This window comes from Salvia hispanica, chromosome 2, assembly GCF_029641045.1.
Source record: "Salvia hispanica isolate PSC_SH4W2 chromosome 2, Shi_PSC_v1, whole genome shotgun sequence".
NCBI classification, from domain to species: domain Eukaryota; kingdom Viridiplantae; phylum Streptophyta; class Magnoliopsida; order Lamiales; family Lamiaceae; genus Salvia; species Salvia hispanica.
The window spans coordinates 38,254,742-38,279,343 of NC_142693.1; the positions used below are offsets into that span (position 1 = coordinate 38,254,742).

The window sequence follows — 24,602 nt, forward strand, 5'->3', positions numbered from 1 at the left end:
ATTTTTTATTATTTTCATATATTATCAAATTATCTCCTCTCCCATCGTCTCACCTTCCGTCTATACAGTTCCACTTACTAATATTTTTTTCAACGAGAAACTCAATCAACATATTTCTTCATAATCTCGCTCCACCATTCTTCTATAAAATTAAAGATTTTATCCTTCCATTCCATTATTGACTGCAAAATTTCCAAGAATTTTAGCAGAAATATAGCATAATTGTCTTACAAATCTCACCAAATCTCCAAGTCCATGCGACTACTTCAATTGAAATCCGAATTCAAAAGGTGCAAAATATGGAAAATAGACAAACTTTCATTGAACCACAATTCCTATCGCTCATCATTCTATTTGAATTCCAATTTTTCTTATTAATTCTTAAACAGCAATTCACCATTCTTACCCCAAAGCACATAAACTACTCAGAATTGTCTTTTCAAACACAACATAATCAGTTAAAACAAAAAAAGTCTATGTCAGTTTAAATTTTCTTTTACTATGTTAAAAGTTTTTTAAGAATAAGCGAGAGAGGTAGAACTAGAAGGTTGTCGTCAAAACAAAAAAAATTATGAAACATAACGTGGAGATATATGGAAGAAGTGTGCTAAAGGGTTAAAATAGAAAAGCTTAAAATTCACATAGCATCCACAACGTTGAAGAAAATTAAAGAAAAGGTACACCATGATTGGAAATTACAGTAAGAATAAACGTAGTGCCAAATAATATAAGTGAAAGAAAGAGGGAAAAGGGAAAAAAGAAAAGAATGAGATCTAGAGCATCAATTTTTTCAAAAAAAATGGCGGAGATGGGAGAAAGATTATGAAATTGAGTTTATCAATTGAAGAAAAAAAAGTAGGTGGAGACTGGAGCAGTGTAGACGGATGATGAGAGGTTGATTTGTAGGTGTCCACAATAGTGGAACAACCACGCCACACCTACAAAAAAAAATTATATATATTTCCGCTTAGTCATAACAGTCATGTCTTAGCCACATCAAACTTGTCCAGCCACGCCTCACATTATTTTATCATATATTTTATTTCGGATAGTGGATTTGAGATTGAAATGAAATGAAAAAAATGAATTAGAAATGGTATTTTATAGATAAGATAAAGAATTATAAAAAAACGAAATTGAGCCGCGGCGGTCTCGCGGCTTACAATAGGCTGACGTGACTCCGCCGCGCGACCGCCGCCCTCCGACCTGGCGCAGATGGGTCCTCAGTTGTGGATGCACCGTCGCGGCCTGCTGCTTATAATAGGCCGCAGCGATGGTCCTATTGCGATTACTCTAATAAAAAAATCGCGAGAATAGAAGAGGGGAGAGGATCCCCTTACGTGGGAAGATCACAGCACCATATGTTGTGGCTAATTAAAATGACGTATTTTTCCATAAATATCATCAATTTGTGTAACTTATAATCTCAGCAACAATATTATATTTAATTCGATTTCTGTAACTTATAACATTAATCCCTTTCCTGTCGTTTCCTATCTTTTCTCAATTTTCTGTGCATATTATACTTTTTTAGCCTTTTTCTATTGCTTAATTAGTATACTATTGAGTTTTTTTTTTTTTATAAACTAAAATGCTCAAGCCAAAAAAGTGCGAGCTAAAGAGTACAACAAGAAAGTCCAGCAACAACCAAAGTGAAAAAGCCAAACAAAACAAGAGCTAAGCACCACAAAAGGAAAAAAAACTACCAAACAAAGAGGTCCCTGAAAACGCACTCCACGCAGCACACCCAAAAGAGAGGAAAGAGCAGCATACAAGTAGAGAAAAGGCAAGGAAAACGAACCGTAACACATGCCCAAGACAAGCCCAAAAAAAGCAAGCAAGCACCTCTTTGCATCTCCTGCGGTCACAATGATTTGAAGTTTCATCCATGCAAACAGTCAAGAGACCTCCTTTTAGGGGAGTTCCAGCACCAGCCCTTTGCTCGGGTATCTTGGAGTCTTCCATCCTCTGATATCACCAAAATTTTCCATTGCTTGCATCGAGGAAAATGGGAAATTCGGGCACCATCCTTTCACCCATATGCCTAAGCGCCAAAAAAGTTGTCTCTTTTCGAATTCCCAGTTAGGCTTGAAAGCTTGAAAGATAATCTTATTTCGAATATCCCAAATGGACCATGTGATGACGTAGAACATGGAGATCCATAATTGCTTGTCAAAGTTTTTGAAAGGATTACCGAACCAAGAGAGAAGACACATCCTTGTATGCTTGGGGAGGCAGAGAGACAGGTTCCACTGGTTGCAACAAAAATACCAAAATCTACTGGATATCTTGCAACTAAAAAAGAGGTGATCAATGGTTTCTGGTTCCTCCATGCATAGAGCACATCGATCATCCTCAATGCCGGCAAACTTTAATCTATGTAATCTTTCTTTTGTATTGAGTATTCCTTGGAGAATGAACCACGAGTGAAGCTGAGCTCGTGGCGGGGCTCGATTCCTCCAAGGTAGTCGACCAAGGTATGATGGTGAGCTATCCTTCTCCATCCGCTGGCCAACCTGCAAGACAAAGTTAGATACCGAGAAAATATTTGACTTATCCCCTGACCACATTCCTCACGTCCCTTGTGTTTGCTCTCAACGGAGACTGATTCACGACTACCAGGAGGTCACCAACTAAGTCTTCTTCCCATTGCGAAAAGTTTCTTTATCCATTTGAATATCCATCTCCAGCCTTCTCCTTCCCACTCCCCCATGTTCTCAATGAGACTTTCTTTTTGAATTGATTGCATGAACAATCTAGGGTAACGGTTTTTTAGACTTTCGGTCCCTACCCAATGGTTGAGCCAGAAGCTTGTACACTTTCCATTGCCAACTTTCACTAGAATCTCATTGTTAGCAATAGAACTTCATTTGCGATCAGCACCCCGTCTAGGATCTGCCTATTCTTCACAAAAGCAGATTGTGTTTCCCCTATCAGATCATTTAGAACTATTGAGATCCTTTTTGCCAAGATTTTGAATTTTTTCCACCGTATTTACTTTCTTATATAGATACTAGTTTAGCAAATCTTATTAAAATTAGTTTAGAACTATTGAGATCCTTTTTGCCAAGATTTTGAATTTTTTCCACCGTATTTACTTTCTTATATAGATACTAGTTTAGCAAATCTTATTAAAATTAGTTGTAACTAATTGGGATTAAATATTATTTATATTTTTTTTGTTTATGCAATCAAATCTTATACTATAGTGAATAGTGATGGAACATATTTCATGGAAACGAGTTTAATGATTATTATCAAGAACGAGACCGAAATTAGAATGTAGAGAACTATATAAAAAAGAATATCTGACGCCTCATGTGCCTTCAATTGTTTTTTTATTCAGGTATTCATTCAAATACTCCATCTGTACTTGAAAACTAGTTTTACCACCCGTGCTATGCACGGGCCAATTGATTTTCAAAAAATAAGAAAATATATTTATTATGAATTAAACGAAATTAAAATATATATAAACATAATGAAAAAATTATTGAAAAACATGTATATAAACTTCGATGGTAGACCTTGTATTGATAAGATTATAATGATTTAAAGAAAATACTTCTACTTCTACATGTATCAATCTACCAATATACTGTAATAAAAGGAAATGAGGGAAAGAAAGAGAAATATTTTGTGTGCATAGGATATACACATAACATAAATAAAATTGTTTGAAAAAATAAAAATTCTCAATAAAATAGTAACAAACATCTCTCTGATATCCCAATAATCTACAGATTGAAAAATGGATTAATTTAATTAATCCGCAGTAAAAATAATGTTTTTAAAAAAAACTAAACTAATTAATAAAAGCGAACATTCTAACATGATAAAAAAATTGATATAACAGAATCTAAATAATAATAAAAATTTATATCCAGATTGAAACAAAGATGACGATTCAACAGTGCTCCCTTCCACAATAGATGTACCAAGTTCATCACCAATAACATCATTTATAAAAATAGGATTCTCAACAGATCCACCAACAAAGGCTTAAAAAAAATTAGTACAACAATATTAACGAATAAATAATTGATAATTTGCTTATATTAAATACATACAAAATCAATTCATTGTTATTAAGATTAAAAATTTCAACCAATTGTTCAACTAATGCAAATAGAATAGTTCAATGAAAACTAAATAGAAATATAATCATATGATTCCAAACAAAACCAAAATATTATACATTAATGTATTGTAGAATACATCTTCTCTTAATCAATAAAATACTTAAATAAGGAAAAAAACGTTAATAATTTAAATTTGATTATACATGGTATACCTAAGTACACACGATATTATGAATGAAATAAATCAAACACTCTTTTTAATTAATATATAAACTATTAAATAAAAAAATCAACAAAATATAATACGGAGTATATTTTTTTCATATTTATATAAAACTACAAAACACAATTATTATATAATAATATAAAGACTATTACACAAATAAATGGACCAACACATGGAAATATACCCAAGTAAAGAATATATAAGCCCAATCCAATTTACTCAAGCCCAAACCCAAGCCAATTCTACAAAATTTAATAAAAAACACAATTATTATGTTTATTATATAATATAATAATAAACGCTAATACACAATGAAATGAACCAACACATGGAAACTTATACCCAAGAAAAGAATATATAAGCCCAATCCGATTTATTCAAACATTGGGGCCTATTCTAAAAAAAAATTATATATAATCTTAAATTTTGTAGAATACATCTTAATTAATAAAATACTTAAATAAGGAAAACAATGTAAATAGTTTTAATTTCATAGACAATGATATACCTAATTACTGTACATCATATTATGAATAAAAAAAATAATTAATACACAAACTATTACATAAATAAATTCAACAAAATATAATAAAAACATATTTTTCGAATTTATATATAAACATTAAAACCAATTATTATACAACAATTATAAAGCTCTAATTACACCATTAAATGGCCCAACACATTAAAACACATACCCATAAACACAATGATATAAGCCCAATTCTATATTTTTAAATTGGCCCATGCATCTAAATAATGCAGGCCCAAAATCACGAGCCCAATATCAACATTAATATTAGTGGGAACTAATTCACTTAATTAGACTATATCACAATTAATTAACACACTTAAGAAATAAAACCATAATTTATACACCATATATAACACATTCTCTGATTCTCTCCTCTATCTCTCCTCCCTCCTCGGCGCCGACGCAAACCCTAAAAATCCAACGCCCCGATTCGCCGGAAAATCCGTCGCCTACCACCGAATCACCGCCGGAAACGACACCACTACACCTTACCACTGTTAATCCAAAGATTTAGACCTAAACGACTACCAAAACAATCTCAAGCCCTAATTTTCCAACATTCAATTGCCGACGAATTTCTCTTCGCCGACAGTTTACCGACGCCTCCATAACCGATTTAACTTAGACGACGGAGGGTGGTGTAAAATCCGATTCACAACAGCAAAAAAAACCATTGATATGCTAATCAATTACATCAAAATCGGTTTCGATTAAAGGTATATTCTACCAAAATTTAAATTAATATACAAATATGTCGAACATTAGACCTATTCTGACCTTTTTCATTGGCTTTATTTTTTTTTCAGAATCGTCGAAGTGGCGGAACACTTTCTACGATTCAACAAATAGATCGAAAATATTGGACAAAATGCGAAAAAAAATGCGAAAACCCCAAATTAGCATGCCTGATCAAGTAAGTTTCTTCACACTAAGTTCGTTTCATAAATATTTTGAGCAATTACATGTTGGAATGTTGTTGACAGACTCTATTAAGCAGATATCTAAAATTGTGACCAAATATAAACAAATTTTATATCACTATCACATTTCACATTGATGTAAAATAATTGGATAAAAGAGGATTTTTTTAAAATTTAAGAATCTGTGTAAGTGTAGCTGTCTATTATAAATTAAAGTAGTATCAATCAATTGTCTAATGACAGCAGAAATATTGAAAGACAATGATATATGCAAGAAGAAGGATAAAAAGATTCTGCAGTCAATTCATCAAGCCAATCAGAGGTAAAATACTCACTTGAAGCTTCAGTTGATACACCTAAATAGGAGCAACCCTTTATAGTTGTGGAACTCTTCAACTTTTTCATTGCATACACCCAAAAATGTAAAATAGAATATTTATTGAAATATCTTATTTAAAAATATGTATATATGATACAACAGAATATCTATTGAAATACATGTAGAATATCTATTGAAATACATGTTGAAGATTACTGTAAAAAAAGAATGCAAAAGAGCCAAGCAAAAAAACAAAATTAGTAAATCCTTTACTACATTTACTAACTGGAATACATCAGTATTTATCTTACTTAAGATTCAAATAAGTCCAGCCATGACAATGCTATACGATAGAAAACCAAAAGAAAGATAAACTAATAACTGATAAAACTTAACCCAAATAAATACTTCAACAAAAGCAACCATCAAATGTGCCTCCTTCTCTAAATTTGTGTTCCAAATTTTGAAGTACTTTCTTTGTAAATGTGGCTTGAATGCATGGCCCCTGATAATAAAATAATTTAGATCTTAGGGATTAAATAAATACCAGACATGAGAAACAGATCAATATAATAGATATTAGATATTAGATATGTAGATATACATCAGAAACCTAACATATGCACTAAATTATGTCTTTTCTTTTGCAGGTGAAGATCTATTATCAATTTCATGGTGCAGATCCCAAAAAGGATAAAGGATGATGACATTGAAGATCAATGAAATACTTATAAATGGCAGAAAGTTGGTAAATAAAACCCTATTCTATTTATAAATAATGTTATTCTTAATAACTTTCTAATCTTTTTTATACACTTCAGCCTAAAAACTGTGGAATAAGAAGATGGCAAAGTAGTATCAATCGATTGGAAAAAGGTGGAGAGCATAAAAAAGAAGAATGAAACAGAAGAAAAAAGAACTCAAAGGTCAGTTCTTCTATACTAAACTGAGGTAGCATTCAACTGTGTATGATTAACGGAGTAATAATATAGAGTTGCAGAAAAAAGAACAATCTAATCTAAATATAATCTAATCTAATCTAAATAACTAAAAATAACAGATATAAGATTAGGATACACTTGGTATCATGAAAACCAAATAATCACATAAGCACAATTTTTTTTATTTCTGTTTCTTCTTTTCAGGTGCACAAATAAAAGTGGATGAGAATCAAGATCAATAGAAAAAAGTTGAAAACAAAGAAAAAAAAAAGTAAAGAACAGAAGATATCAACACATCAAAGGTGAGATACACTAAACTAAACTAAAATGCTGAAACTTCAAATGAAAATAACAATAGAAGTTTTCGCATTGTCTAAAGTAGAGTTGCAATAAAAGAATCTTAACACACATTACAATATAGAACTTTAACATAAGCACAATTTTTTTTTTGACTTCTGTTTCTTCTTTACAGGTGCACAAAATCAGAATCTATCAGTGATAAAAGTTGCTAAGAATCAAGATCAATTGAAAAAAGTTGAAAAACAAAGATAAAAGGGGAAAGAACTGAAGATATCAAGACATCAAAGGTGAGATATACTAAACTAAACTGCTGAAAGTTCAATTGAATATAAAGATTGAAGGTAAAGTAGATAACAAGTTGCAATAAAAGAACACCATCAATAGCTAAAACTACTAAAGATATGATTAGGCAGAATAGATGAGGTGTAGGAGAATTAGATAGATTAGATAGATGGAAGTAACACACATACCAAAAGTAGAATGATATTGTAAGCGGGTGAAGAAGATATTGCAGAGTAAATAAAAGAGAAGTAGAAGGGGGTATTTATAGATGTTTGTTGCTGTTTATTTGTAGACACAGTAGAATAAAAACAAATAAATTAGGAAAACAGACATAATCATGAGTGAGACCTTTCAAATAACACAAATAAATGATAATCAAACAAAATCGGGAATAAAAAACAAAACTTCGATTAAAAACTGAAAAAAATAGATTTATAAGAAACAGAAACGAACACACTAAGAACAGAGTGAAGATACATAAGAGAATATATAAGAATAAATGGAAAGAGATCGAGTATGCAAAAAATGAAATAATGAAGAAGAAGAAGAAGAAACTGAACTGTTATACTGTTGGTTTTCTTGACTGATTTTGGTTGAGAGAGGATGTTAACTGGTTATGGGAGTGTTAGGACAGGTTATTTATAGGGCTCTCTTGTCTAGTGTGCTGGTTAGAAAATCATGCAGGTTCGCTATAAAACAGAATGATAGAGACCTTCCAAATAACTAATTATGAGGAGAATTGTAAAGTACATAAAATAATAATATCCAAATCAAAAATTCTTTTAATTGTTGCATGCTAAGTTTAAAACATTCTGTTTTAAACTTATGGTCATATTAATACGAATATAAGTTAATATAACAGACTGATATTATAATTAATTCGGCCCATTTAAATTCATTAGTTTGCAACCATATAAGTTCATTTAAGACCCATTTCATTTCAGCAGTAATTACCCTTTCTTGCATTAGTATAATAAATCTCACTTATTGACTTAAAAAAAAGCCTAACCTAAATATAAAAAACCAACTCTAACTCCTACTCTTCAGGAAAAAGGGGAAAAGAAGAAAAAGAAGATTAGCTGTCTCCTTTCTCTCTTCAAACTACCATCATTACAGAGAGAAGAGAAAAAGATGAGATGGCAAGCATGAGAGGCTTACAAAGCCTACTCCTACTGATTCTGATTTCTTCTCTCAGTTTTCAAAAAGAGGTATGCAATTCTTTCTTTTTAATTGTTTTCACTTTAATCCTATGACTGCTACACACCTACACATTCTATCATCTATGATTAATACAAAAATATTAATCACATACTACAATTCTACACATTCTTTCTATTTAATTTATGAATATAAAAGTATATTCACAATAGGTTAGGAACTTAGCCCTATTAGGTGCACATTAACTTCTATAACTGCTAAACATTTCATGATCTATGTTTATCAATTACTACTCTTTTGCAATAATTATTTCCAGTTTCCTTTGCAAATTCTATTCATAAATAACTAAAGTTTATTATTACAGACTTTCAAACTTATAATTTGGATTTTAAATATAAAACCTAGTAACATATTTTTTAACTTTGTTCAATGAAACCATGCATTGGAATCTGATAAAAGTAATTGCAATTGCTTAGCAGGAATGACTTTTTTATTTAATAACCGGTCACCCCCCCCTCTCTCTATTACTTTCTCTGTTTTCTATGTTCTAAACTTTGATATTGTTATCTTATTTTTTTATGTTAGAAAGAATTGATTTTATTATCTAACTATTCATATCACAGGTATTAATTGCATATGCAGAAAATCTGAATCTCTCCTCTTTCTCTCTCTTGGAAACTGCAGAAAATATGAACTCTCTCTCTGTTGGAAACTGCAGAAAATATAATAACTCTCTCTCTCTCTCTCTCTCTCTCTCTCTCTCACTCTCTCTCTCTCTCTCTCTCTCTCTCTCTCTCTCTCTCTCTCTCTCTCTCTCTCCTCTCTCTCTCTCTCTCTCTCTCTCTCTCTCTCTCTCTCTCTCTTCTCTCTCTCTCCTCTCTCCTCTCTCCTCTCTCTCCTCTCTCTCTCTCTCTCTCTCTCTCTCTCTCTCTCTCCTCTCTCTCTCTCTCTCTCTCTCTCTCTCTCTCTCTCTCTCTCTCTCTCTCTCCCTCCCTCCCTCCCTCCCTCCCTCCCTCCCTCCTTCCCTCCCTCCCTCCCTCCCTCTCTCTCTCTCTCCCTCCCCCTCCCTCCCTCCCTCTCTCTCCCTCCCTCCCTCCCTCTCTCTCTCTCTCTCTCTGCAATGCACGCTGCTTGCTAGGATAAACCTACAATTGCTCAACAAAAAGTAGGAGATGAGAGAAGAAAGAAGAAGATAAAGAGGTACTCCCTAAGATTAACTCTGTTAGTGAATTCGCAGTAAAGGTTCTTTAGTTCTATATCCAATATAATAATAGATAATAAGGAAACATTAAACCAGAATGCATTTGAATGTTCAATAAATGGGCCCAATCAGCACCAATTTAAATAGCTTATTTTTGGATTTTTTTACTATTTAACAATAGCATTTTATTGCAGGAATACATATAGGGTTATATCAAACCCTAATAAACAGGAGCCGCCTCTACTATAGCAGAAAAAGGAGAGAGAAAGAGATATTACTGTATAAAGGTGGTTACATCATAATCATTTTATAGGCCTGCAGAGGACCATATATTCACTTTATTACACAAACATAATTCAAGGAAGAAGAAGAATATAATTCAAGGTACGACTCTCTGACTGGCAAATTTAATGACACAGTGTCCAGCCGCCTCCCTCCTTCTATAGATTTTAATAATAGTTAGAAAGTGGTACTAATTATATTATTATATCAGTAAGCAAATGATATATATTTTATTTTAAATGTTGTATTAGTAACACCATTCAATAACCCTTGAAAGTTTGTTTAGATTTTAACTAATGATGTATTTAATTTTTCAGGTATGGATTGCAAAGAGGTCTAAAGGAGCATGGAATAGCTTGAAAGAATGGAATAAATATATAATGTAATAGTAGTAAATAGATGTAATAGTAGTAAATAGTAAATATTGTAATAGAATAGAATAGTAGGAGTATATAAAAAGTAGGCCTTATGGCAGATATAGGCCTGTCTCTACACAATTTTCCATAAAATGACCGAAAATACAACAATGAAGCTAAATTTAATAGGATTGATGATATTTACACAATTGATACATAAAAAAACATAAACATACAGCTGCTATAATGCCCAGTTTTCCGCCAAAAAGGGCAAAATTGGCATTTAAAAAACTTCCCAAAAACCTGTCACTTTATATATTGATAGATTTATCATTTATTTTTATTAATTTATTCTCATTCATATTCTATTATAAAAATATATATAAAAGTATGTCTCACGTATCACTAACTTTTTCAATCCAATTTCTATTAGATTTCTTAAAATTCATGTTCGATCAAATTATGACAAATTATTAGGGCAGAAGAGATTATTGTATTACTGTCCTATAATTTTATATATGATGTCGACTATTAATTGGGTATAATTATTTTTGAACTTCGATTTTTTAATTTTTTTTATGCTTATAAAAGTAAATTTGGTGGAATTAAGTTATGATTTGGCGGTGACAAGCAAATATGCACGGAGCAAGAAAGGAAAGGAATAAATTATACAATCGCATTAACTAAATTGCTGATTTTATTAGTGCAAAAAATTGATGTGGTTTATGGGAATATTACATCGTTTTAGCCACAGCATTTTTTCCCACAGCAGGGATCCTGATCTTCCAAGAAGCGCTCCTTTCGTCGCCCATATTTTTTCCCTTCATATCAAATCACTATATATATTTTTTATATTTATAGTAAAAGAATTCTTTCTGCCAATGATTGCTTTATCGATTTTATAAGATCGTTACAAAATGCTTGTGCATTTAGAATTAGTATTTTATACTTATAATTTATGCAAAGATATCGATTATTAATTGTAGAGCTAATCATTAATGATATTTAATGAAAAACCAATAAGGAATCTATATAGCGTATAAATTAGCGCTAATTAAGCTCGATTAGTAAGTAGTGAATATTATTAAGAATTATTGCCGGTATTTGGGGTATCAATTTTACACTATATGTATAACCCCTCTTAGGGCATGTTTGATTGGTATGATGGGGCATGATAAGGCCCCTTATCTCACCTATATCATTGCTTTGCTTGCCCTGACAAACAACCCTCTCGACCCGGGAAAAGCTTCATGACCCGTAAGCATTTATGATAACAACCTCCCAAACTGAGATTTTACTACCCTGCGAATTTCCCCTGATACTCACTATGCGATTGTTCTGGTTTTGCCACGTTAACTCCAATTGTCTAGAACACCCCTCTCCTTCTTCCCCCTTCCCTCGATTTTAACCCATATCTCAATCGATTTTGTACTACTTTCCTCATTACCCAGTCCACCGAATTCCGTATGAGCTCCGACTCCGGCGACGAATTCAGGTGCGTCATCTGTGTTCTGATAATCTCAATTTGGGTAATTAGACGAAGTTCTTCAAATCCTTCATTCTTATGCAGTGCGTCCGAAGAATTGAAGGAATTTGTCGAGGCATAATTTCGAGTACAGATCGATTTACCATGACTATTGAAGATGACAACAATAAGGTACACCTATTGCAATATCCATTACATTGAAAATGTTTTTTGATTTCGCCTATCTGTACCCAAAGTCACAAAGTGAATGTTAACAAGTCTTCATCCACGATGCGGTTGTGGATACGGAATTCCTTCCACCCCACGTGGAATTGCCATCCACTAGCGATCCGAAGGAGGCGCACGGGCCATGGCCTGCCCCTAGCCATCACAAGTCGGCAATCAAACGGGAGTTCCGCGCCATGTTGTGCAACAAATTCAGGTGGAAGACGCTAGAAAAATTTAGAACGAAATCAAGTCAATAACTTCGTCATAATATAAGCACAATCAAAGGTAAAACATTGTAAATAAACAAGGAAATACCAACTCATCCATAGAATGGAGCTCGGAAAACCTTTTGCAGAACGATGGGAGTCTAAGGTATTCCCTATCAGCGTTGTCGGCCATCCTGCCAAATCTATAAAATGATAGAATATGAGAGTTGCTTTATTTGATCTCCTCCACTGGGGGTTTTAACGCTTCAAATGGCCACACTGGTCTGTTTATGAAATGATGTGAACGAGGCTGCTCACTGCAATGAAATAAAGGAAGCTGATTGGGTTGGTTTCATCAAATAAATGCGGTCTTACATTTTGAACAAACACGCCGTTCCTCGACGTAGCGGTTGGGAAATTCATTGCGTGAAGCAGGAGGTAGACGGTGGACACGATGGATACGAAGCAGGGCATTTATTTACGCGATTTCATTAGCACTGTGATCCTTGCTTTTCCTTATTCATGATATTTATTTGGGCAGTTTTGAAATGTCCGATATTTTTGGCAGCTTTCATGCATAAAATATTGGATGGGGTTTAATGCAACCAAATCTGTAGCATTAAAAAAGTAGATAGACTTGGCTGCCAAATCCAATATTTTTCATTTATTTTGGAACGAATTACATTGGATTTACAGTTATTTTCCTCAAAATTTGCCGATTTTTTTGTCCGTTTCTACACGTTAATTTCATGGTATATCTACACAAAAATTGTGGATACTAACATATGCGATCTTCACGGGGATCTTTCATGTGAAAGATTTTAAATTTTGGAAATAGTAGTGATTTAGTCTCTAAGTCATAATACCCTTATGGAATTTTGACATAGATATATTTTTTATAATGACTATTTTACCCAATATCATATTAAATGGATACAAATCTAATTAAGAAAATTAAGAATCGTAAGTTCCATTAATAATATCATTTTTTAGTTAGATTTTAAATATATAGCTTTAATGCTTGAATATGTATTAGTTAAGAACATGTGATTTTTTTTTTGAGTTGCAATTACATAAATAATAGTAAAAATGAAAAGTAAAGAATTAATACTAAAATTTTAAAAATTTTAAAATCAAAATTATGTACTCAATTAGTATTACAATCAAAACTGCATCTCAATTAATTTTAAAACCAACATTGCATACTCCAAATTTGGTGGTACTCATATAGTAAAAATTCAACATTTAATAAAGAAAAGTACATATTAAATATGGTCAATACTAGCATTAACAATGATGTAAAAAAATAATTTATGAAATTATTTATATTTTGAAAAATAATTTAATTTTTCTTGATATTAAAAAATTTAATTAAGAAATCTATATTTTACAAATAATCAAATTAACCTTATCAAGATCTTAATTAATACTACTTCCATATATAAATGCAGGGGCAACAAAATACATATACAAAATTTAAATTTAATTTAAAAATAAATGTAAAATAAAATTACTACTTTAACCTCATTATGTCATAGACATTATTTCTCCAAAAACATTTTTCATTTACAAAAGTATTTCTAATTATCTCCACTTCATTGTTGTATTAACCCACCTTGTCCAAATTCAATGTGCATTACATATTTGTGTATAGTTTAAAAATATTTATAACTTAAAGTCATTATCATGTCGTCCACTAGTATTTATATAGTATATAAATCATTTAATTGATGAGTAAGTTACACATGTAGGAAATATAAAACTAATATAACTTAGTCTTAGTGCACGCATTTAAAATATTCAAGTGATGAGCAAAACATAGTTGTAATGGTTATCTTGGCTATGATGAGTTCTCATTCACTTCCCAACAACATTGTACACGTGTTTGTATAAAATAGTGAAGTGTAAGCTTTGTAAACTTCCAAAATATATGAAATTTTTGTAAGACACGTGTGTTTCTCCAAGCCGATTTTTGTCATTTCATTTAGGCGGTCAAGTATTGAAAATTACACAATTAGTTACTCTACTATTCTCGAATGCATGCATGTATGGTCGTCCATCGCCTCCTTCACCGAGGTCGGCTTTCCCCTACAACTAGACTTGACATTTATCTACCTCATTACTCAACCAATATTCATTAATGAAGTCAGTAGAGATGGTGTCGAGGGTGTATATAAGGCGATAAACAATGCAACGAACAATCACTCACCAATTAAACCAATCTATTCGACATGAACTTCCGAATCCCTCAACAAGCAGCCTTCTTTTACCAAGGAAAATGGAACCGAGAGATGGATACCCTCCTTCTTTCGACTATGGTGAATCTGAGAGGCGGGATCGGGAATGGCACGACGATTGCGCAACCGATGAAGTGCTTCGCATTCTCCGTGGAGTGATCAATCCTCCATTTGGCGCAAACCTTTCCACTGATGACATAGCAGTTCGAGTGAAAGTGATGAAGGCCCGGTACTTGACGTTCAAGAAAGTCACCCGGACCAACGGAGCGTATTGGAATATGAAAGAGAAGATGGTGGAGGCCGACGCTTCCACATGGAAGGTGATTTTCCAGGTGCGTTTAACTCCAGTCTTCAAAATTTTGTACTTTAATGCTTGTCAAACCTTTCTCCAATGCAACACGAGTTCATGTATTTAATATAGAATGATGCCTCGGCGGGTGCATGCTATTACCGTGATGAACCCGAATTCTGCTTCCTAGCTAGTTTGTTTGGCTTGTTCGATATCAAAGACAATATCCCTCACGAGGTTATCACCCTATCGGACAACACCGAGGTCATCGTGTTAAGTGATTCGGTGGTTCCCGACGCTCCCATCCGTGGGATACAATTCCATTCACCGGCCGACTCACACGAGGTAACTTCGCCAATGTCGGGCCCATCCACACGAGTTCGTCGAAAACTATTTGATGTGGGTGGTCCATGCTTTGATGAGGAGTCGTCTACCATAGCTCCGGCACGATTTAAACAGTCGGCGAAGGTGGTTTTAGGCTCGCCTAAAGGGTCTTCGTGCGCGTCATGGAGTCCTTGCTCTATTTCACGTAGAACACTCCCGTAAATGGCATGGTTTAGGGCCATGGTAAGGGTTGCATTATCTTGTGTGTTTTGTGGTTTAGTAAGTTCTAGGTATCTGTTTATTTAACTTTATTCTATGTAGTTGGAAGTAGCTGAGCTTTTGGTAGTGGAGGTTGTTGTGTGTGTTGTAGCGTTAATTACCTATGCTTTCCGTTATGTCAGTGAGGTTTGTAGTGTTATTTGATGGATGATTGTTGCTTAGGAACTTAGGTAAGGACTTCAACCTTGTTTCCTGTGATGTAAAATCGAATGATAAATTTTTATCTAATATGAAGTCCTTGCGGAAATGATATGAAGTGCCTGCTCTGTTTTATTCAGAGCCATAGTGTTTTCATTCATCAATTTTGTTGGTGTGGTTATGCAAGTGATTTTAAATGATTAAAGAGTTATGATAGAGCACATTACAAACAATGATTCCTAAGTGGATTGAAATGATATAATGGCAGAATATATTAACACCACTACACCTCCGTAAAGCATAGCATACACAAGTCGTTATACATAATGGTGTCTGAGTTTTAAACCATTTAACAAAAGCCTACAAAAGATTACAGTTGTATAGATTCATTTACCATCATCAAATGTAACTGCATCAACAACTCAAGTGTTTTTAATCATACTTCCCAAAAGTTAGCTTCATTTGGATCCACAAAAAGAGCTTCACTTGGATCCACAAAAGTAACAGTTGTTGTGCGCTGCTTTAAGCAATTATAGCATGTTGTCACCTTCCAGAAGGTCAAAGACAAATGCAGCACGAGCAACCTCCGGCAACCCTCGGAACAAATCCATAAGCTCCGGCTCCTTAACTAGCTTCTTACAGATATAGAGTTGTTGTTTAAGAGTTAAACCCGGAATTCCTTTCATCTGATCAAACACTTCTGACCTCTTGGTACTAAGATCGAATTCGTACCCAATTCTTGTTGAAATCTCCTTAAGTCTCTCATTAGTGTCAGTGTGGATCTGACTCATGAGATGAAGGACACCATCCATCTTATCTTCTATTTTCCTTTTCTTCATAACCTTTTTTCCCGCCTTCACCCCAGGACGAGACCCTGACCCAGCCACAGCCTCCGCCCCTGATCCTGCCCCAGCGACAGCACCAGAACCCGCAGCTGCCCCTGAAGCAGATCCGGCCCCTGATCCGGACCCAAATGCAGCCGCCGCTGCAGCATCTCCACCCTCAGTAACAGGCTGGCTTTCATCTATCATTTCCGGGAGCAAACCATCCGGGAATGCTTCGTCGGGAAAAAGCTCTTCGAAGGTCATGTGGTGGGATGGACCAGCTTCGTCAGCCTGGTAATTTTTAGCACCATAGATCGTCTGAACTGAATCCCCAAGGTCAACCGATTTTTCACCGCCAGCACGGTCCTTGCCGAATATCTCCTTCCACTCTTCGAATTGAGGCCACGACTTGTTCCTCATGTACCTTGCATGACGGTCTTTCTATGGGTAATCATCAATGTAGACACATTAGAGAATGCAAGAAGCTAAGTGATGATTCTTTAAATAGGCAGGAACAAAGAGGGTATCCAAAATGCAAATATAGAACTGGTTCCCAAATGCAAACACATAAGTTATTCCCAATCCCAAAAGCAAATACAGAAGTGGTTGATTAGGCATTGACTTAAAATATGCAGATACACATGTCTTAGTTGAGGTGTAGGCTGCTTGGTAAAATACACATACCTTAATAAATTGGACCCACGACTCATCGTCACACTCAATTTTATAATTACCATCCGAGTTGAAGCCAATACCACTGTGGTTAAGCATCATCCTGAGGGACCGTAATTCCTCCTCCAAGTTGTTATCTTGGAGTAGATGTGGGGGTGAAGGCGGATATCGGTTTTGGGAAATTCACGCACGATTGCCTCCCTGATACGTGTTAGATATCGGCCCGGTAACCATTATCTCCCCTCCACCCGGTCGCCGTCAAATCCTTCATTGTAGCCATGAGGATCTCTTCCTCGCGCACGGACCAAATACGCCTGGACCTATCCACTTGTTGGGGTTTGGTGCCCCTTGCACAGCGGAAGACTTGTACAAAACAAATAAATCAGACGTGGGATCTATTTGACCGATTATGCGATTAATCAATTCACATGTTAAACAGATAATTGCATGCTAGAACGCAAATAATTCATGCTCAAAGAAAGTAAATCCTAAAACATGAATTCTATGGTTTAGGGTTACCGATTTTGATTCTCGAAAGAATCGTCGATTGCTCGCGCCTTCTCCACGTGATGATCTTCAATACTAGACCACGGATCTTCTCTCTGGTTCCCGAACTGTATCTCGATATCAGGGTGGGCTGATCTTATCAAAATACTAGGACTCGAATAAAGAAGACAGAAGAAATCCTTTTGGGAAAAGGAGTTGAAATCGAAATCTCCTTCACCTGGGGGGGGCCGAAAATTTCGAAAATTTCAAGTATGAAAATTGTGATCATTCCATCTTCTTTATTCTCCTATTTATATTAAGTTCCTTATGGGCCCAGACAGGGATCTATGGAAGGTTTTGGATATGGGCTCGCCCAATTAGCTTTTTACTAATTAAATTGAACCCACAATTTAATACAAGCTTATATTGGAATATTACGAGCAGCCACTACAGAAGTAATATTGAACTCTCCTCATCCAAATCCGAAATTATAAGTAATCTGGGTTTCCACTTTTATTATTTATTTCCCGCGCTTAAGATATAAATGTCCATTAATTAATTAATGTCTGCTATGGACTTACTTAATTAATATCTTATTAATTCCAAGAGTGGACTTAGCAAGAAACACTTATTTATTATTCATAGAGTAATAAAACTCCAACTGGCCAGTTTTCCGAATAATAAAACCTTGTTCGAGCTCCTCTTGAGGACATTATCAAACGAGACTCACCTCGTGCACGTTTCAACATAATAGCAATCCTAGCACCGCTAGATATTAATCACCACTACCCAATATATCGGGATTATTGGGTTGCGAAAAAAACCCGCACCATTTGATAAGTCAAAGTAGTACATAATCAATACCGTATGCTCAATGCTAACATATGTAGATTAAGAAACAACATTTTATCAAGACCTAATCTTTCAGTAGATAGCATAAAGACACGTCTTGTTGTTAGATCCGTTCAGTGCTATACCACACCAATGTCAAAATTATTTCAGTAAGGCAGAAATATGCGGACTGACATTGCAACCTTTCACGATAGGTAGCCAAAGTCTATCTAGGTTGTAAAATTCTTCTTTTTCTTTTGCAAAGCATTGCATAGATCTGACCGTGTTACCTTAAAGTGGACGACGCCCACAACCGGTCTACTAAGCAAAAGACTTAGACTTTGTTTACTTCTTATGCATTTAAATGTTTGTAAAACATCTTATAAATGCACAAGCAAACACAATGTAATAATAATAGTGATTCTATTCGTGCGAGACTGCTCGAATAATACCGAATCGGGTTAAAAGTGGATTGTAGAGTTTTACGTATACAAGCAAGATTCTATTCGCGCGAAACTTGCTCGAAACATGCTTTTCAGTATACCAAACCTAACATCCACTATCGCATTCCCTCTGATGCCCACATCGTTGCTGTCTGCAACCGGATTGCACCAAATAAGAACAGTAACAACCATTCGATGCAACAGTCATAATGGAAAACACATTGCATAATTTAAAAAAGCATTACCCTCTGGTACATTTTCACCATCATCATCGCTGCCTCCTATCTGATGAGATGCCATTTGAAGAAGAAGGTTGAAATGGAATAAATCAGGTTCTGCACAAACAAAACAAATGCAAAATCGTCTTAATTAACAAACCACAACATCAATAAAAATTGGAACCCTCGAGTTTGAGTAAACAAAGGAATGAGAATGAAAGATGATTTGAATAATGCCACTAAAGGGAAAAACCAAATAATACATCGCATCTCAAGTAGTGCATATACTCCCCAATCAGTGTTGCAATATGAGCTTGTTTTTTTTATGGAAGATTGAAACCTTAGTCACATAAAAATCGCATACTCCAATACATGAATCAGTACATTGATAACAAACAGCACATAATTTGAACTACGATTACCCCAAAATTAGCAACACATACCTCTTAAAACAAATAATCCAAAATAATTTTATCTAGGCTTAGCCCAAAATGAGAAACACACACCATTTAAATCAAATAATCCAACATAATTTCTGCGAGAGGCTGGTTCATACAAAACTCACCGGTGCAGTTTAAGACGAAGCTCGTTATCGGAAGTTGTGTAACATCCCGAGTTTTCGTGCACTAGTTTTAGAGTATAAAAAAAAATTGGATGAAAAGACGATTGGAATTAAAATGCAAGGAAATTCAAGTTGTAAACTACAATTATTGGAAGAAGGAAAAGAGAATAAATTAGTACAAGATACAACACATGCTACACAAAGTGGATACATGGAGCTACAAGTGAGATTCCTTTCAAAGCTACATTTCTACAGTACAAGATCTTCTAACTCTACTCTCTTATCTTCCCCATCCTTCTCGAATTTGGCATCCCATAAGACTCCAAATTTGACAACCAATAACACCAAGGATCCTGCAAGAATTTAACACCAAAAGGATTATTAGAAATAGGCTTCACAAAGACTCAAGGTTGGAGACTTCTCCAAAATAGCAAGTGTGACCCAACTTACACTAAAATGGCATGCAATTGGATAAGCACAAGGGAGAGATGAGATGGCAGCCCCAAAAATAGGAGCCTTTGCCCCCAAGACTTGCTCAATTAGGTAAAGAAACATGATGCCAAGAAAGAGATGGAGCTGACAGCCAAATATGGGAGTCATTGTCCCCAAGTTTCCAACACAAGAGGCCTATATAAGCAGCCCCATCCCCATTCCCCTCCCCTCTCCTTTAGACACCACAAATTCACTCAAAATCAAGGAGTGCAGCAAGGAAACGAGAAGAGCAAGAAGGTGAGGAGAGGCAGCGGCGAAGCGGGGGAAAACAGCCGTGAACCAAGAGGATTCATCAAGTGAGGTAATCCCCTCGATACCATTCTCGGCATCACGTTAGAACGCCACGAAATTTCCAGAACGTAGAATCATAGGCAGCATGCTCACGTAGGACAAATCATAGCGATAGGATCAACGAATAATCAGTTACCATAGCTACTGCCCAAATATCAAGTGTAAACATGTCAAGTAACTCCCTACCAAGAGCTCATTCCAGTGAGCTAATTGTTTCCCAAGATCGAAACTTTAGAACATCATGATATAAAACAATTCCTCAATATAGCTACTGCCTTCAAGTAGAACAACAAAGCAAATCAGAATAATTAAGGGGTTAGGGGGAAAGAAGACTTAGCTTTATCGCGAGGAGGCGGCGACGCCGCTGGAGCAATAGCACGAACGACGGTGACGCGCCTTGAGTCTCGCCCGAACAGCAGCAGCAGCAGTAGCAGGAGCCTTGAGGAGCAGCGACAGCCTCCGCCGGACTCCGGCAACGGTGCTGCGAGCACCGGGGAGCCGAGCGACCAGGGGCGGACGCGAGCGGCAGAACGAGACGACTGCTCATGGAGGAGCGACACTTCTCTGTCGGCGATTTCGTCGGGCGAGAGGACTCGACGAAAAGAGAGAAAGAGGTAGACGGAGACGGAAGAAGACGATCCGGCCGTGAGCTCACCGGAAAAAGGCAAAGGGTGTGAGAGCGAGACGGCGATTTGCCGGAGACGCCGAGGGATTGGGCGGAGGAGAAGAAGTGCCGCTGCTTCTCCATTCGTTTTGATTAGGGATTTCAATTGGAAAAGTGAATTGGGGAAGAAGTGTCGATGGAGGAAGGAGTATATTGGGTTCTATTTTATTTTATTGGGCTATGTCCCATTTGAGTTAAGTATAATGGGTTGTCATGTTATTATTTAAGATTTGGGCCAAATTGAGTAAATAAAAGTAATGGGCCGATGCAAGTTGATAAAAGAAAGTTGATGAGATTTTTAATTGTTGGAATGGAATTTAATTTAAGAGATTCAGCTAAGATGCTTAATCATAAATTAATTAAAATTCCGAAGATGGAAAAGAATGGTTAAGTAGATGCGAAGGGCCGACCGGCGTCGCCCCGCGACGCCATGGGCGGCCTTAAGAAAATTCAAAGAAAAGATTTAAGAAAGGATTTTCCAAGAACCCATACTTTATTATTAATTGCTCAAGTAATTATTTTAAAGATAATGGAATTTCTCCGAACTTAGTAAAGTGAATAAATAAATTTTACAAAGTAATGAAGCCGAGGTGGGATTTAGAAAATCCTATAAGCCAAGACTAAGGATATAGGTGCTATACCATAGGGTACATGCATTCCTTCTAAGGAGAAATAGTTCAAGTACTAATTAGCGTGCTACGCTATTTATTTTCAAAGGATAAATTGCTCGAGGGCAAATGAGGTCAAAGCGAATAATTGAATTGAAGAGTAAGCATATCAGGTGGGCTTTCTTTATCCAGCACACTAGTGTGGATATAAATCAAATACTTGCGGAATTTTGAAAAATCATCTTTTCTCAAAATGGAGCTGTGATTCTTTTCAAATTGTTGTCATGCCATAAATGTTTTGTTTTTTTATGAATGTCATGGAATGGATTGTATCATTGGATTGTCATGGAATGATGGGTGACCGTTGGAGCGACACTTGACTGGAATGAATGATGAATGATGAATGATGAATGATAAATGATGAATGATGAACGATGAACGATGAACGATGAACGATGAATGATGAATGATGAATGATGAATGATGATTGATGAATGATGAATGATGAATGATGAATGATGAGTTAGGATTTATGACAGAACCTAGTCTGCAGTCGAACTTTTAGCTCACAAAAGAACTTAGTAAGCTCGGGCCTTTTAAGAAAACCCCCGTGTGTTACTGTGATGGCTTGACAACTATATAATGTATGTTTTGTTTTCGGCACGTGTCCACTGAGTACACCAAGTACTCAGCCCTGCATGTATTTATAAATGTGCAGGTTGAACTTCAGGAGAATGGAGTGATGATCGGAGTCGATGTTGTTAAACAATCAAGTTGATCTCCCAACGGTTCGTGTCTTCATACACGAAGTCGTTTAGTAATGACTTATTTCGCTGTGTCTTTGTAATGTGAGAATTGTAGAATCTCACCAGCAACTCTGATTTATTTGAGGAGACGTTCACTCTGTTTTCAAGACCATGTAATGAAATACTCGGCTTCTATGATATCAATCGACTTGGTCTTTGTGCGAATTCTCAAGTTCCAGCCCTTTTCTTTCCCCCGCTTCTTTAATCCCTCCCATTAGTCGCGGTTTACCCGCTTTCGCTATCCTTAGCAAAATGCGGTCGTGACAAGTTGGATTGTGTCAATCGCCCTAATGCTGCGTGAATTGCATTCTGGAGGAGGCGCGCAGAAATGAATCGGTGGGCGGGTCTTTTTAATTTTGGGTTGAAATCAAATAGGGTTGTTGAGGTCAATTTCGGCAATATGATAATGTAATGAGGACATTAGTGTCCATACAATTTACTATCGAGGATTTGTAAAGATGAATCAAAGCTCAGATAATTCCAACTAAGTTATGTATCAGGGCAACCAAACCCACCATCAAATATGGACTGTAGATAACAATCTTAGAAAGTGGAGTACAATTCACTCTATCTGACCTAACCCCATCATACCAATCAAACATGCCCTTAAGAAATGAATAACACCAAGAACATTTGAAATCTTCTTTTCATTTTCTTTCACTCCTTGGTTATAGCGCATTGCACAAAATCAATGTCTTCTTCAATTTCAGCTAGATTATTATTTTCATGCTTGATCCTACTTTATGTCGCTCCATAAATATTCTCTTCACGTTCTCATAAACTAGGGTATGACTATTCCACTCAAGAAGTGCCCAAAATTGAAGTAGGTTCGTCGTTCCGTTCCGCTCCTAATGAATCTGATCCTATCCATAATGGTGCTCCCGGCCTCGGTGCACCCAACCCTCCGAGTGATCATTCCACTCACGAAGTGTCCAAAATTGATGCAGGTTCGTCGTTCCGTTCCGCTCTTAATGGATCCGATCCTATCCATAATGGTGCTCCCCCCGGTGCTCCCAACCCTCCGAATGATCATTCCACTCAAGATGTGCCCAAAATTGAAGTAGGTTCGTCGTTCCGTTCCGCTCCTAATGGATCCGATCCTATCCATAATGGTGCGCCCCCCGGTGCTCCCAACCCTCCGAGTGATCATTCCACTCAAGAAGTGCCCAAAATTGAAGTAGGTTCGTCGTTCCGTTCCGCTCCTAATTAATGGATCCGATCCTATCCATAATGGTGCTCCCCCTGGTGCTCCCAACCCTCCAAGTGCTCCTAAATCTCTCCCTTGAGGCCTTGATGATACATTATTGAGTAGACTAGAGTACAAATAAAGACCAATTGCTATGTATGCGATGATTAATACTTTATGAAGGTCTATGTACGCTAGATTTGAAATAAACATAATTATTGAATAAATATTGTGACAATTGGTTGAATTCATTTCTAATTAACGTACAGCATTATAATCTAGCTTAATTGTTACTCCTTAACTCGGTGAATCGAATAGTATACAATTTAAATTACAAACTACGCAAATAAAACGTGATCAACTCTCGTTCACTTAGTTTGTATGAGTATTTGTTTAAAACAAATCACCATTTCAACTTTATGCTTATTATTTAATATTTATCATATTATGTATTTTTAATTTATTTATAAAGGGCCGACTTTAGGAAGCTGCAGAATTTTTCCCATTTTCTCTAATCTTCAGCTTAAAACTTTTCCATTTATTTATATTTTTAAATTTTAAATTCATTAATCAAAAAATGAACCATCTATATTTAAATACCAAAGGAGGAGCATCAAATTGTTCGTAATCTCTCAGTTATTGCTAAATTTAATTAGCGCGCACATTTCGCAAACACATCCCAGCCTCACGCACATTTCGCAAACACATCCCAACCTTTTTTAACATAGAAAAGCTCGGGCCGATTGAGGGA

At 35.6% G+C, this 24,602-nt stretch overlaps 2 protein-coding genes and 5 long non-coding RNA genes across 13 annotated transcripts; 3 read left to right on the forward strand and 4 right to left on the reverse strand.

The window, feature by feature from the left end:
- Window positions 1–1,913: 1,913 nt before the first annotated feature.
- Window positions 1,914–2,570, reverse strand: LOC125194617 (uncharacterized). Its single transcript, XM_089065075.1, has one exon. The coding sequence runs from the start codon at window positions 2,568–2,570 to the stop codon at window positions 1,914–1,916; it is 657 nt and encodes a 218-aa protein (XP_088921201.1).
- A 2,626-nt stretch (window positions 2,571–5,196) lies between these two features.
- On the forward strand, window positions 5,197–7,611 carry LOC148932354 (uncharacterized). 7 transcript variants are annotated; one of them, XR_016135224.1, is made up of 7 exons: window positions 5,197–5,559; window positions 5,650–5,756; window positions 6,010–6,085; window positions 6,733–6,830; window positions 6,904–7,008; window positions 7,228–7,325; window positions 7,496–7,611. It is a non-coding gene; the product is annotated as an uncharacterized LOC148932354 (long non-coding RNA). The 7 variants fall into 7 exon arrangements; XR_016135225.1 differs by having other exon boundaries at window positions 5,198–5,559; window positions 6,733–6,826; XR_016135222.1 differs by lacking the exon at window positions 7,228–7,325 and having other exon boundaries at window positions 5,199–5,559; window positions 6,007–6,085.
- Window positions 7,612–9,854: 2,243 nt separating this feature from the next.
- Window positions 9,855–10,790, forward strand: LOC148932355 (uncharacterized). The gene is made up of 3 exons (XR_016134887.1): window positions 9,855–9,963; window positions 10,159–10,348; window positions 10,564–10,790. It is a non-coding gene; the product is annotated as an uncharacterized LOC148932355 (long non-coding RNA).
- A 1,470-nt stretch (window positions 10,791–12,260) lies between these two features.
- LOC125202305 (uncharacterized) lies at window positions 12,261–12,965 on the reverse strand. The gene is made up of 2 exons (XR_016134932.1): window positions 12,611–12,965; window positions 12,261–12,519 (listed from the first exon to the last, which is right to left on the reverse strand). It is a non-coding gene; the product is annotated as an uncharacterized LOC125202305 (long non-coding RNA).
- Window positions 12,966–16,298: 3,333 nt separating this feature from the next.
- On the reverse strand, window positions 16,299–17,363 carry LOC148932356 (uncharacterized). Its single transcript, XM_089064080.1, has 3 exons — window positions 17,277–17,363; window positions 16,779–17,033; window positions 16,299–16,658 (listed from the first exon to the last, which is right to left on the reverse strand). The coding sequence occupies exons 1-3, from the start codon at window positions 17,361–17,363 to the stop codon at window positions 16,299–16,301; spliced, it is 702 nt and encodes a 233-aa protein (XP_088920206.1).
- A 2,567-nt stretch (window positions 17,364–19,930) lies between these two features.
- LOC125194637 (uncharacterized) lies at window positions 19,931–21,412 on the reverse strand. Its single transcript, XR_016136015.1, has 2 exons — window positions 20,255–21,412; window positions 19,931–20,157 (listed from the first exon to the last, which is right to left on the reverse strand). It is a non-coding gene; the product is annotated as an uncharacterized LOC125194637 (long non-coding RNA).
- A 194-nt stretch (window positions 21,413–21,606) lies between these two features.
- LOC125204078 (uncharacterized) lies at window positions 21,607–22,830 on the forward strand. The gene is made up of 2 exons (XR_007173486.2): window positions 21,607–22,032; window positions 22,578–22,830. It is a non-coding gene; the product is annotated as an uncharacterized LOC125204078 (long non-coding RNA).
- The last annotated feature ends 1,772 nt before the right edge of the window (window positions 22,831–24,602 follow it).